The 15,089-nt window shown below is 39.1% G+C and overlaps 1 protein-coding gene across 1 annotated transcript; it reads left to right on the top strand.

Moving 5' to 3' along the window:
* Window positions 1-3,430: 3,430 nt before the first annotated feature.
* Window positions 3,431-13,581, top strand: LOC124120227 (multiple epidermal growth factor-like domains protein 10). Its single transcript, XM_048399195.1, has 5 exons — window positions 3,431-3,490; window positions 10,444-10,494; window positions 11,878-12,783; window positions 13,100-13,208; window positions 13,509-13,581. The coding sequence occupies exons 1-5, from the start codon at window positions 3,484-3,486 to the stop codon at window positions 13,579-13,581; spliced, it is 1,146 nt and encodes a 381-aa protein (XP_048255152.1). The 5' UTR covers window positions 3,431-3,483.
* The last annotated feature ends 1,508 nt before the right edge of the window (window positions 13,582-15,089 follow it).

Below are 15,089 nucleotides of genomic sequence, written 5' to 3'. Positions count from 1 at the left end.
CAAGTTCACTTTACAAAGAAATCATCTTTTAACGTCTTTTAGTGTGACGCGGCCGGGGATCGAACCAGACAACCTTCCGCACTCCGAACACACGCTCAACCACTAGACAACGGAGGGGGTAACTTTACAAGGAAGCACATAAACAACTGATATTGACATTTGAACTTTATAATTTACACAACATCGCAAATGGCAAATACCATCTCACATAAAGTTAGCCATTACCCATGAGTATGATGTTCGTGTCATGTGTGCAAATAATCTGTATTCATGAACTTTTCAAATCAGTGACCTCAGTACACTGGTATAGGTTAGCTGTCAAATTTGAGGGCACGGATGGCCCTGTCGTCTATATCGCAGTTTTGCTTCCTAGATAGGCGTTTCAGAATCCTATGATCGTGAGTCGATTCGATTCCTTATTTTCAGCAACAAACTCACGATCGAGTGTTCCATTTAAATGGAAAACGTCTAAAACCTGCTTCCCTTCTGCCTATTGTAGATGCTGTCGTTGTGTCAAAACTTGAACGCATCTCGTGGTGCTGTCAGTAGAGTCCAGATTGCCGTATACACTTAAATATTAATATAACCTGTCCGGTTGTACAAGGGACTCTCCAGGCTGTTATATATGAGCTCCAGTATATTTATTACGAGTAGATACGATGATTATCCTCAAAGGCATTTAGAGGTTGGATGTGACCAACTGATTTTGACGCGGTTCCAACTTCAGCGGTAACAAGATAATGTAATAATAAACTTTCAACTAGATTCAGAAATCCATTGAGGTACGAAGTCTTTGCAGCGCGTTGTGTATTGTACGTACATCGTTAATATACCTGTAGGTACGGCAATAGCTTAAAGCAAGCACACTCGAAATCATTGTACAGTGATATACTGTATAGACGAATATGAGCGACACTATCGAAACACACCCGTGGCACGAAGTGGTATAGGGGAGATAACTCTGTTGGGTAACTCTTCACGGTCGAGGTGCGTCACATGTATGGAACTTCACGTGCGATCTAACGCATGTGCTCGCCGGGGCCAGCCATCTTAGACGATATGCACGACTGTAACATTCCTGAATAAATATTGGAACCTACTCAAGACTTGTCATATGACGTATACAACAGTGGCGACGATCGTTCAGGAAGAGAGGTTACACGGGTGATTATCAAAGTTATTTTGTGTGATTGAACGGCATAGTCACGAAAATACAACTAGATTGAGAAATCTATTGAGGTACGAAGTCTTTGCAATGCGTTGTGGATTGTACGTACATCGATAATATACATGTAGGTACGGCAATTAAGCACACTCGAAATCATTGTACAGTAATATACTGTATTGACGAATCTGAGCGATACTATCGAAACACTCCCGCCAGGACCCTCACAATTTGTTGACATTATGGTATTGACACAGCGTTGATATATATTATACTTGAAAGAGGTTATACTTGTCACAATTGGCATACCCTGACGACAAAGTAAACACACTGAGAGCACGTTGTCTACGTTACTGTTAGGTCAATCTAACCGATGTGTTGGTTCAGTTAATAATTCAATTTCATTTACACCCTGTGTATTCATGTCATATTATATTTCCTAACAATGATATTGCAAGATATTGATAACATTAGTCAAAGTGAAAATATACCATATTGTTATATTCCATCAAGACGTGGACTTCGTTTTGCATGCAGCAGTATAAACGCGATTAAAGTTTAATTTGGCTAACGTTAACAGGCTCTATCAATACAACTCATTGTATAAATGGTAATGGCGGTTTAAAGCAATCGCTAAATATGTTACACCCATTGATGGTGTCCTCACTCACTCACTCACTCACTCACTTACCTCCAAAAGCTGTCTATTTGAACTGATAGTACATTGGTGTGAAAAAACCAGGTTTATAAGTATACATATATTCGGTTGACTAAGGACGGGGATAATCTTTACTGGTAAAGCTTTCGCAAGTATTCACTTCCTCACACGTCACGTGCAAACGAGAACAACAAACATGAACAGAAACTATCAATACTGTTGTGCTGACATCCACATGTGCGTAAACGTACAGTCATGTAATTTGCACGGTTGCGCTTGGGTTGTTTTCTGTAAAACCTATTTGAAATCATTACAAGCAGATTTTGAAATATTTAACCTTTTTGTGATGAATAAATAACCTATTGCGATCAAAATAAATGAGTAAATATTTACTTAAATTGCACACTCAAGAAGTTCCTAAAGGTTAACCGACACGGTAGTATTGGAATGGGTGTAAGGGCGACACGCCGAACTATCACATGTCGCAGTTAAAAGATTTGTGCAGCCTATGTGTGACAAAGAGGTATGCCGTGACAGAAAAAGTAATTGCAAGATACTATTACGTGAGGCTTGTAACTTCGGTCATGCTGAAATAATGTTACAATTCCAATATTAGAAAGATCTATCAATCATTGATATTCGTTTTGATGTGATATTACCAAAAGAAAATTTGGCATTAATTGCAAGTAACTGTTCACATATCGGTAACTCACGTTTGGCGCGCTCACAGGGTGTAATACGAGGTAACTGTGACACTATAAAATACCCTATCTGCTCGGGTAGGTAAGTGTTCTAACCAGATCTATTAATTCTCATAATCCTTACAGTGAGTGTCTGACAAGGTTCTATCATTCAACATAAGCTGGTTGAAGAGGTAAGATGTTATACTACACGTTTACTCTTCTTTTCAGTTGGAAGATGTCCGTATGGACATTTGAATATTAATTCCATTTACGTATTTGATGACCAATAATCCGAATTTGTTTATTGTGGCAACGTTGACTAGTTTCAGTATATGTTTCATATTTAGAGTAATATTCCAATTGTTTGGCAAGTCGTGTTTTATTTAACATATCAGCTACAAGTTCAAGCTATGTATAAATGTACACATGTATTAATCCACATAGCACCTGGGCGAAAGGATAACAAACGAATTGAACGAATAGGTCCGTATACCTCACGTTAAACACACTGTAGACCTATTTGTCACGTTAGTAAGCTTTGATTCAAATTATTCAAGCATATTCACTGAGACAAAATGACTTATTATGAATATCCGCATACCAGTGGCATCTAGTTTATCTCTGGTCTTGTGGAAGTCTCATGCAATCTTTGATGTATTGTTCATATTCAGTAAGTTAGCAAGTAGTTTTGGTTTGTTGGTACGCTGACGCCGGACTAGATTATAGTGTACGCCAACATGCTGTAAGATTTCCCCAGAAGAATGTATTGTCCCACAGTCTGAATAGATATAATGTATATTGGACCATGCGATACTAACGCGTAACTGATATAGTCAGTCGTTTGTTTGTGGTATTAGGGATATTATGTCACTGCGGTGTACCATTGGTCATTCTCCCTGGAGACTGAATCAAACACGCAGGTCACTGCAGTATATACATTGTATGTCTTCCTTGTCAGAAGTCAAAGCTAAGCGCACATGGCAGGTACGTAACCTACTTCTCCTTCACTGTTATGTCTTCCGACTTTTATATTATCTGACTTGCCGGGGTACGGATGGCCATGTCGTCTAAATCGCTGCTATTTTGTGAGCGGAGTTTGTCCCTAGCGCACATCAGAAACCTATGATCGTAGGTTGGACTCCCGGTACGCCCCACATACGTTTCTAGGTTGGTAGCACCATACCCATGCCTGTGTGTTTCACCAAAGTGGTAAACATCTGAGACCCGCATCACTTCTGGTGTTCCTCCCACATCAAGGTGACACGCCATGATACTAAAACTGAAATACTGTAATGTTCAAAGCGGCGATAAACCCATTTCACTCACTGTCTTACTTGACGTAGAGATACACAACCAAGACATATGCAGTTTTTCATCTTGCCTTGTATGTTTCTGGCATAATAGCATGATCACATCAAAGCACTGAATAGATGAGGGGGCACGGGTGGCCCAGTCGTCTAAGGCGCCGCGATTAGCTGTGCAGAGTTGCGCCCCTTGGGCACGCCAGAAACCTATGATTGTGGGTTCGAATCCCGGTTCGCCCCGATTATGTTTCTAGGTTTGTCAGCACCATACCCGTGCTCGTGGGTTTCACCGAAGTGGTAAACGTCTATGACCTGCATCACTTCGGGCTTTCCTCCAACATTAAGCTGACACGCCGCGATATAACTGAAATACTGTTAAAAGCGGCGTTAAACCCAACTCACTCACTGAATAGATGATAAAAAGTTGTATAATCATGTAGATTATACTGATTAGGTGGTACATAATTATATTTTTCCCCGTTAAAATCATAAACCTATAAACGGTATAGTGTGCACATACAGTTTACAATGTACAAATGCGGGTGTTGTTTTGGGGGTCCAAGAAGCATGCATCATCTACTCACAGACTTCCATGTTCAGAAAATAAATTAATATGTAGATATTCATATCCAGCAGTTAATCCGCGAAGCATGTCTCGGACATAAATGCAAATGAATAAAAACTATGTTTCCGGCATTATTACATGATCATATTAAAGAACTGAATAGTTGATACAAACGTTGTATAATCATATCATGTAGATCAAGTGGAACATATGGTATATACCTTATTGTCACTGTGGCATTAACATCGGTACCTCGGTAATCATTCACACTTGGAGATCATTTACCGCTGATTACAACGGATTATCACGGAAGTCATTGTAATACGAACATAGGTCAGGTTCTGGTGTGTGTATGATAATGACACATCTTGTGGGATGTTCCAGTCTGAATCTTCACAAGCATGTACGTATACGCTTATATATAAGTCATGGGTCTTATGATTGTCCAAAATATGAGTCATTGTAGACGTCGATACGTAACTTAATGTGTCTCATTTTCTTGGTTTATATTTCTTAGGAGGGACGATATAAACGAGTGTACTATAAACGATCTGTTCATCATAAATTACGTGCAGATATTCTGCTGGAGATAATATGTGGAGAATGCGTAAAAATTCTCAATTTTCGGATATTTAAATTATTAGCAATCAATATTTCAACACTAATTCAATAAGAACATTATGCATGAAACGCTACCAACAGTGCATACTTAAGGAAACGACCTGATAATGTATGCGTTTGGCTGGATTGTAGATAGTTGTACCAAATGCTTCTCATCACATAAAGATATTTTCTGAGATTTAAAGAAACATAAATGATGCACATGCGCGTATGTAGATCTGAGCACTTCGGTATGAACATACATGTTTTTATAGCACACAGCAGCGACGATGTGCATAGCTCTCTTCGAGTAAGGTGTAGCGCTGTCAGCATATATGTATGTTACACTTGCATTGTGTCAAAAACAAAGCAAACAAAATACGTTTTTAGAAATAGTTTCATTTTTCGAAGGTTTTGAAGAAATGATAATAATACAGTAAATGTTGAATCGTACTGGTACATCAGCATAAATAAATGTTATATGTCATCACTTAGATTTTCTTATAATGGATTTTAGTAAGAAAAAGCACCATTGGTCATCTCCCTTTGATTACGACTCAACGTCTCAAGGAATTACATGTGTTGTCCGATTTCAGCACCTCGTCTTATTGTCCATATATCATTCCTAAATAGTGCGTTAGTTAAAATTTAACGTCGCCTCGGCATTGTTTCCGTCATATTACGACTCATTCATAAATAGCCGGTTAGTGTTGCCATATTTTGAAATACTGAAAGTATAACAAAGGGGTATAACTCTTATTTGAAACGTTGAACGAACGACGCTCTGCTGTTTCTACTGCTGGCTGCTACGTGCTTCTACAAAGAATTACATGTGCGTCCTCTTGGAAGAGATAAATATCGCATTTAATTGAATTTTTGATACTCTAATCGTCGATAATATCGAATAGCGTGATGTATTTTGGTTGGTTGTTGTTGAACGCCACACCAAGCAATGTTCAAGCTATATGACGGCGGTCTATAAATTAATCGACCCTGTACTTAAGAAAGAAAGCTTGTTCTACCCTCATGTAGAGATCTACCCTCGTTGTAACACACACACTCACTCACACTCACATGCGTTAAAACGTCAAATAAAGTCCTTAGTTACATTTCCTTCCGATAAAACCATAAACCTATAAATTGTATATTGTACAGATAAAGCTCTTCTCATATGAGTTAAGTTACGTGCCCATAATGCAGTGATAGGTAATGTATGCCTTCATGTAATGTGCGTGTGATATCTAATTATCACTGTGTCTCGAATCTACCTTTTTCACGGTCTAGTGACCACTCTGGGCTTTATTTCCGACACCGCTTTGCAAATTCCGGCGTTCGTCGTTGTTCAGTGTCATTGCATTCTGAAGTAGAGAATGAGCGACCCGACTATTTCATTCTCTTGTGATTTAATGGCACTCATCAGAGTGTTGAGTTAATTAACTCATGTGTTAATTGGTCGCAGCCGCCTTAATTGGCTGCTTTGTGAATGTGTTGTTTTAGCTACTCTCATTTTATTGCTGTAATACAGTTGCATAGTGGGGTATGTATGCTATGCAGGCGCGTAGTGGTATAGGGGAGATAATTCTGTTGGGTAGCTCTTCACGTCCGAGGTGCGTCAGATGTATGGAACTTCACGTGCTCGCTGGGGCCAGCCATCTTAGACGATATGCATGACTGTAACATTCCTGAATAAATATTGGAACCAACCATGACTTGTCATACAACGGATACAACACTGGCAACGAGGATCGTTCATGAATAGAGGTTACAGAATTTTTGGAACGGACACGGGTGATTATCAAAGTTATTTCGTGTGATTGAACGGCATAGTCACGAAAATACAACTAGATTGAGAAATCTATTGAGGTACGACGTCTTTGCAGTGCGTTTTGGATTGTACGTACATCGCTAATATACCTGTAGGTACGGCAATAGCTTAAAGCAAGCACACTCGGAATCATTGTACAGTAATATACTGTATTGATGAATCTGAGCGATACTATCGAAACACACCCGCCAGGACCCTCAACATTTGTTGACATTATTGTATTGACACAGCGTTGATATATATTATACTTGAAAGAGGTTATACTTGTCACAATTGGCATACCCTGACGACAAAGTAAACACACTGAAAGCACTGTTAGGTCAATCTAACCGATGGGTTGGTTCAGTTAATAATTCAATTTCGTTCACACCCTGTGTATTCATGTAATATTATATTCATGACAATGATATTGCAAGATATTGATAACAATAGGCAAAGTGAAAGTATATCATATTGTTATATTCCATGAAGACGTCAATGGACTTTATCATAATGCACTTGGACTTTGTTTTGCATGCAGCTGTACAAACGCGATTAAAGTTTAATTTGGCTAACGTTAACAGGTTCTATCAATATGACTTATTGTAAAAATGGTAATGGCGGATGGAATGCCCATAGGCAAAGTTTAAGGCATTCACTCCAGGTTAAATATATGAAACCCATTCCTTGAGTTCTCACTCACTCACTCACTCACTCACTCACTCACTCACTCGAGAACAGTAAACATGAACAGAAACTGTCAATACTGTTGTGCTAACATCTGCATGTGCGTTAACGTACATGTAATTTACACTGTTGCGCGTGGGTTGTTTTAATTAAAAACCTATTTCAAATCATTACAAGCATATTTTGAAATATTGACTGTTTAACCTTTTGTGATAGCTGAATAACCTATTGTCTTCAAATGAAGATTTACTTAAATTGCACACTCAAGAAGTTCCTAAAGGCTAACCGATACGGTAGTATTGGAATGGGTGCAAGGGCGACACGCCGAACTATTACATGACAGACAGACAGACAGACATAGTTTATTAAAGTGGCACATGGCGTGAAACAATAAGAATACATCATATTAAATTTATCATACCATCCAGCCTAGCTAGGCTTATGAGACACTATTTCTTTGTTGTTTGACTGGTTCATTTTCATCACTCTGGGGGAGACGGGTAATTAGTGAGTGATCAACCAACCGATTACTTACCGTAATTAAATCCCCTAAAAGCGTGGGCCAAATGGGAAGTAGGCCAGTGGGGTGGACACCGATTTAGCTACTCTCCTTTTTTATTACTTTTATACAGTTGCTAAGCTAATCAGCTTGTATAATTGTATATACATGTATGTCTCATGGAAAGAAGAGGAAGCTTCACACAGAGCTAACAATCATGTCACCACTCTTATATCATCATATGCATGTTATTCGGGTTTCAAAAGCAACACATATTTACAGTAGAGTTTCGAAACAACATTTCCCATGGCTAGAGCTACCTTAGAATAAAAGTTATGACCACTAAAACTCCCGGTTCGGAGAAACGTTTTCCTATTGCAATGGGACCAGAAAGCCTAACTAACCTAAAGGTGATAGGTATGTGAGTTGTCACATAACCAAGACTCGAAGATGTTCAATAACTAATATTGCCAAATGATACATCGTTTCAAGTTATTTTATATCTGTTGTTTTATAATCAGTTTAAACCATGTGTGAAAATGTGTGCCACAATAAAGTATCTTCGCCTTAAGTATTCAGCATATATGTTATCTATTAGATATAGAAATAAGAAAACGGTTCCCTTATACCTTAAGTTTAAAACCAATAGGACTGTCATAACATTTTCCTGAAGCAATCTTGGTCAAAAGAATCCAACATGGCCGCCACCAGAAGACATAGAAAATGTTAAAAGATTGTTTTCGTGTACCTGGATATGAATAAAACTTTTTGGAAGCCATGTACCCTAAACATGGCTAAAGGGTGTGACCAAACATGACCAAAGCATTCTCTTCACAATTGACTCTCACTTTGTGTGAGTTCATTGAAAGCCCATTCATCAAGCCGTATCGGAATGTGGAAGGGGGAGGTTCTCAAACGACAGATGACAGGAGCGTGTGTATGCCTAAATAACTCCATGTACTGTACTTTGTTTAATGATTTGTTTACAGGCCGCCGAGTACAGCTGTGCGGCGTCAGACAAAAAACACTTATAATGCAAATTAAGTGAATGAAGGGTGCTACCGGTAGGGCATGATATGCCTGCCCTTTTAGCGAAAACCTGGAGTCATAACTGATTTTCAGGGGTCCATTCATATAATTTTCACAGCTTTATTGTCCTTCGCGACAAAAGTAATCTGTTTCGGTGGATAATTAAAGTGCAAGTATCATAAAACATAGTAAAAGATATTTCTTACATCTTTATGTAGCCAGAATGATGTACAATGCGATAGCCGAGAAAAAGTGTGAAAACGTTATGTTAGCGTTGTTGCGGTTAATTAAAACTACGCTTTTTGTGGTCGGTATTTGTCACAACCCACACGAATTTTAAAAGCGCTAACGAGGAGACGTAGCTAATAAGCACGGTCGGCTAGGCCTGTAAGCTGATTGGATATTACCACCAGCCGGGCACAGAATATACGCAATCGTTTCATAAGTTGTTGGGAGACCCATGTCGTATATATAATACTGGTATGGATTCCGTGTTTGTCACGGGTATGGCTTGTGGGTGCGTGTAAGTAACCTTGATTTAAAGTGAATTATATAATTTTAACATCGTAAGTATTCGCATGAAAAAGACCTATGTCGTAGGCAAACTTTCCATTATTCCAGTATGGATGGCCAAACCATGCTGTTTATTGTCAAAATATGATGGTCATCTTATGTCGGTGTGATGCATATTGGGTCACCAGCTTCGAAGATACATGGTGTTTAATCCTTAACATGAATCATGCTTCATATAGATCTCACCTGGCAAATGTATTGGACTTCTTATACAGTGTACTAACAAACATGGAACGAATCTGACCAGCGGGCATTCGGTCATCAAAGTACAACATCTTAATGATGCATAAAACAAAAAATAACAATAGGGACCTGCACCAGTTTATGCTGTGGTCCCAGTGATAGTCGGTCCGTCATCTGCAAATCCATTGATTTATCGGCATACAAGTTTTGTCTACGGATATGGATATATATTGCCTTCACAGTCATCTACAAGGCATGGATCTATAGCTCTAATGTGGGCCAATACAAAATATATACGTATACGTTATATGCAGCCGCTTCTTGTTTTGGACGAAACAGGAACTTATCTTCAACCTTCAATTTGCTGCACATAAAACTGAAAGCGTTGAACATTTTCATGTATTTGCTCGTTGTTTATTCTTCCCTTCATCGAACGTATATTTCACAGGTTTGTACCTACAATTCTTACGACATATATACGGCAACTCATAACACGTTCTGTATTCGCAAAGAATGATAATGATACTCATTATAATGTCAATTGATCAAACATTTGTTTTCTCTAACTATAAGATATGATCAACTAATAACCATATCAAACAAATATCCAATAGTTATGCTTCTACGAAACCTATTTATCTAATTACCAACATGCTTACTGACGATTTTATGTGGATCATTTCATGCTTACAGCTGTTGACATGGAACTTTATCAAGTGTTTGCAGTAATCCTGTGCACACAATGTAAGTATGTTTGAACGTATTGAATCATTGGTAAATATAAGATAACACTTTAGTTCACCTAACTAAAAGGAATTAACGGTGTCGCGTTGGAGGCTTTCACATTTTCCACTCCACCCCAACCCCAACCCCCTCAACCACACCAAACCGCCATTCTCCCCGAACATATAAAATATATAATACAGAAGGACAGATTGGGAACGGTGTGTATTGGATATTATATTCTTAAGGCTGTGCATTATGAATATCAAGATTTTCTCAGATACATATACATGTATTTAATTATTATTTAATCATATTGTCCACATGCATCTTCCCGAGGCAAGAGAGCTAACTGACTTTAAAAGTCCAGTTTCCACCCTTGCCGAACTAGGCTGGAATTCCTGGGCTCGATCGTAGCGCCACCAGTGGCTATTACGAGTTATGCCCTTTCTAGGGCTCTCCTATGGACCAATCAGATTCCACCTCTCGTATCACATGCATTTGATTCAAACAAAAGGGCGGCGCCCAGTCAGGACGATCTAATCAAGATCTAAATTGTGATAAAACGGGTCTTATATCGCGAAGTGCATCAAATTACGTGAGCACCTTGATTAAAACCATGAAAAGATTTGGAAAATATCTGTTGACAACGATTTTGCGGTGCACATGTTTTGCAAATTCTGCAATCGACCGAAATCTTCATGACAGTTTACGAACCGGATTTCGAGTTCATTGCGCGATTTTGATTTGACTATGCATAGACTCGTTAGTCCAGCCAAAATCTAACTCCATAATATCTACCTAGTTCGGCAAGGGTTGAAACTGGACTTTTGTAGTCAGTTAACTCTCATGCCTCGGGAAGATGGTCCAAATGAGGCTGTTGGTGTGAATTTCACTGCGCTAGGCGCACTCCTTATGTACCACGCCCAACATTCCCATAGATATGTAGTCATTCACTGTAGTCACAGTTTCACATTAAAGAATAATTATGGTATTTTACTGTTTTGAACATTGTATGTACATATGGCTTCAACGTTTATCTATAAGATAACAACTATTTCTCCATGTGATATTATTTCGTGAACTGTAGAAACGTGCGCATTTAAGTACGTAGTTCCCTCAAAAACATGTCGTAACATGGGAATTAATTCCCGTTTTGTTTGTAACGATAGACTGACTTACATTTTGATATTAGAACACTCCAGTAGACGGCAGTTCGAGTTGCGTACTGATTACAAAATGATGTTTCACATAGGAATGACCAGAATTTCTTTGATATGTCGAAGAGTTCAGTGGCGGATTCATGTATGTCATATGAAGTATGTACTTGGAAAAACTATCAGCGTCTAATAGATTGTTTTATTCATGCTATATGTAATACGACTTTCACATTACATCTTTAAGGTATCTTCATTGTTGATAGTACAGACAATCATTGCCTGGTGTTATCGCAGTCCGGGGCATGTGAGGAATGCTATATTGGATGGTATGGAGCTTACTGTGACAAGATGTGTCAACACTGTGACACGCGTGGATGTAGCAAAACAACAGGAGTTTGTATTCAGTGTGAAACTGGCTATTACTCTACCAACTGTTCACTGACATGTCCACCTCAGTGCAGAGAGAGATATGGTGACCGTGGGCTCTGTGACCGTACAACAGGGAAGTGTCGGGAAGGCTGTAAACCCACATGGTGGGGAGATAAATGTGAACAAAAGTGTGGAAAACAGTGTAGTGGTTCAGAGTGTTTCTTTTACGATGGTTCATGTGCATCTGGATGCAAGGACGGGCTTTCCGGGTCTCATTGTGACAAAACCTGTTCAGTGGGATGTCTACATGGCAACTGCAGTCAGCTGGCGGGTGTGTGCCTTCATGGATGTAAAACTGGCTTCTATGGGCGCTCCTGTGACAGACATTGTACTGATAAATGCCATGACAGTGATTGCAGGACAGGGGTTGACGGAGACACTCCTCTCTGTACCCACGGCTGTGTACCTGGCTCGAAGCCTCCTCTCTGCGATAACCCTTGCCTAACCAACTGTTTATCCTGCACTGAAGCTGGGGTGTGTACATCGTGCAAGGCAGGGTTCACAGGAACTAGCTGTGAGAAGAAGAAATGCAACTGTCTTGGTTCCGGTTGTAGCGATGACAGAATTTGCGATGGGTGTCTTGATGGCTGGCAGGGACAGACCTGTGAGTTGGCCTGCTCTCAAAACTGTCTCAGATGTCAACAGAAGAGTGGGAACTGCACTACATGTCGCCAAGGTTTCACATATGATGGAAGAAGTCAATGTACTTCCGTGATCCCTGGTAAATGAACCTATCAATGTATCGTATATGCTGGTATCGGTAACTCAGTTGACTAATGTTTGAGAGATTAAGTTATCTTCATATTCTAGCATGTACCTATAGATGTCTATTAAATAAGTGTGGTTTTCCGCAACATAAATGCCTTTTACTTTTCGCTAACTAGGTCACATATATGATATATGTATATGGTTTTGAAGGTCAACAAGCACGTAGTTCTTTTGGAATGAAACCTATCTTCAAATGTACTTGCAGAAGATATTACTTGGTACGAACAATTGAGATCTGTTTCTTTTATGTGTTGCTCATTTTCTTACAGCAGCAACCACCAAAGCCACAACTGAAGGGCAAGAATCAAATCTTCCCGTTGTGATTATATCCATCATAGTTCCTCTCCTTGTAATTGTTGCAACTGGGTTTTGTGTCCTGTAAGTTGATTGTTATTTTCTATAATTGACTGAACATATTCCCCTATTCTTTTATGGCATAACGATTAAGTGTTTATAAATGAGTGAACATTAGATGTCTGGACATTTTATTTTAAGCCGATGGGTTCGACAAGAAATTAATACTTTCCGGGCTTTAAGCCAGTCAGAATGCAGCACAAAATTCTGTATCAATCTGCAGTGTAAAAAATCTCAAGGATACTCATAAATACTCTTAATTAATTATCCCAACAGTTAACACGATGTACAACATGCTGACAAATGTTGGTTACTGTGTCACAGTAGGTGCTGCAGATTCCGAAGATGTATCCTGCCATTATCCGAGGAACACGAAAGGGATGATAATGCACCTTAAGATGTGGTAATGTTAACCCATGTCATAAACATTTCGTTCTGACGTGTTGGTTGGTTTGTTGTTTAACGCCGCACTCAGCAATATTCCAGCTATATGACGGCGTTCTTACGTGTAATGAGTACATGTACGTACTGTCTATAATTAAAAAAAACATCATCAATTTTGATATTCGTACAAAAACTGTCGTATTCCTGGGTAGACATTACCGTGGTTCAATGGACACCCAACAGTGTCGTAGCTTTGAGGCTGAAACAATTCCTGTGCGACGTTAAATTAAACGCACAGATTGTCGAAGCAGGAACTTATAATTTAAGATCACTTTTGTTTCTAGCGATGTCCAACAACAGCAAAATCTAAATGCGAAATATGTTCATTTATTCGATTCCATTGCTCCTACGCATTAATTTTGTTTTAATTGGGAGTATATTGACTTTTTGTCTACCTATAACAAGCAGGTCCACATTAAAATGCACTGAAAACTTGATATGACAATTTATCATCAGGTTTCACCAAAATTAATGTCACGAAACTACACCGATCAATCAGTAACCATACTCACAGACACCCTTGAAGAATATATTTGTTTCATATTTTTTAGACGCCGAATTCGCCACTATCCAGGTTGAGCGAAGGCAATAGCAACGAATAGGTTGGTAAAGTATATGTTAATTATTTTCAGCTAACTCAATAAAAGGTCTTTATCTTGAGAAAATCATGAATTGTAAATACGTCAGCGTCCATCGACCAGCATTTAGAATGTACCACCAGGCTTCCATTGCTCTTGAATCCCGATCACCAGGCCAGTTAACGGGAAACGTGTTAGAAAGGATAGTCAGTGTACCCTCTCCTCAGCGTTTTCTTGAATTCAATCTGATATTTTCAATTAATTTTCTTGGATCATCAAGATGTTGCACGGGGTCCTGCGTACATGTCACAAATCTGGTGAAATTAAGCAACGTTCGTTGCGGTAACTGGATGTCTACATGTAGGTGACCGTGTCCGGCAGCTTGACTTCTGAGAGGTCCTTAGGCTCCGTTCCTGCCCCAACACACAAACACATGTGGTGTATCCTTTGGCAGCAAATAGTGTAGGCGTAAGTCTAGGGGTTTTTTAATGTGAGAATTGACTTACATTGGATTTTCTGGTTTGTTTACAGGCTGATGTTGCACGGCAGAGTACTGCTGTGCTGCGTCAGGCGACAAATACTTATTTTTGTGTGCATATTGGATGACATATTGTATGAATGACTAACATCACTGATTTTCAGTGGTACATTCATGTAATTTCCACAGCTATTTGCCCTTTACGTCATGAGGAATCTATTTTGGCAGAAAATGTAGACCGGTTATTTTCTTGCATTGACATTTCATGTTTACAACATGTAACTATTCACTAACTCGAATAATATTTCTGAGGCAAACACTGGGTTTCTTTCATACCATCCGGAAAATGTTTTCAGCATTAACTACGACCAGAGAACATCAAATTTCCCAATCTGATATAAAAGT

This window comes from Haliotis rufescens, unplaced genomic scaffold, assembly GCF_023055435.1.
Source record: "Haliotis rufescens isolate VD_foot unplaced genomic scaffold, xgHalRufe1.0.p SCAF_2, whole genome shotgun sequence".
Lineage (NCBI taxonomy): Eukaryota > Metazoa > Mollusca > Gastropoda > Lepetellida > Haliotidae > Haliotis > Haliotis rufescens.
The sequence above is the reverse complement of the archived record's forward strand: the minus strand, read 5'-3'. Positions and strand labels throughout refer to the sequence as shown.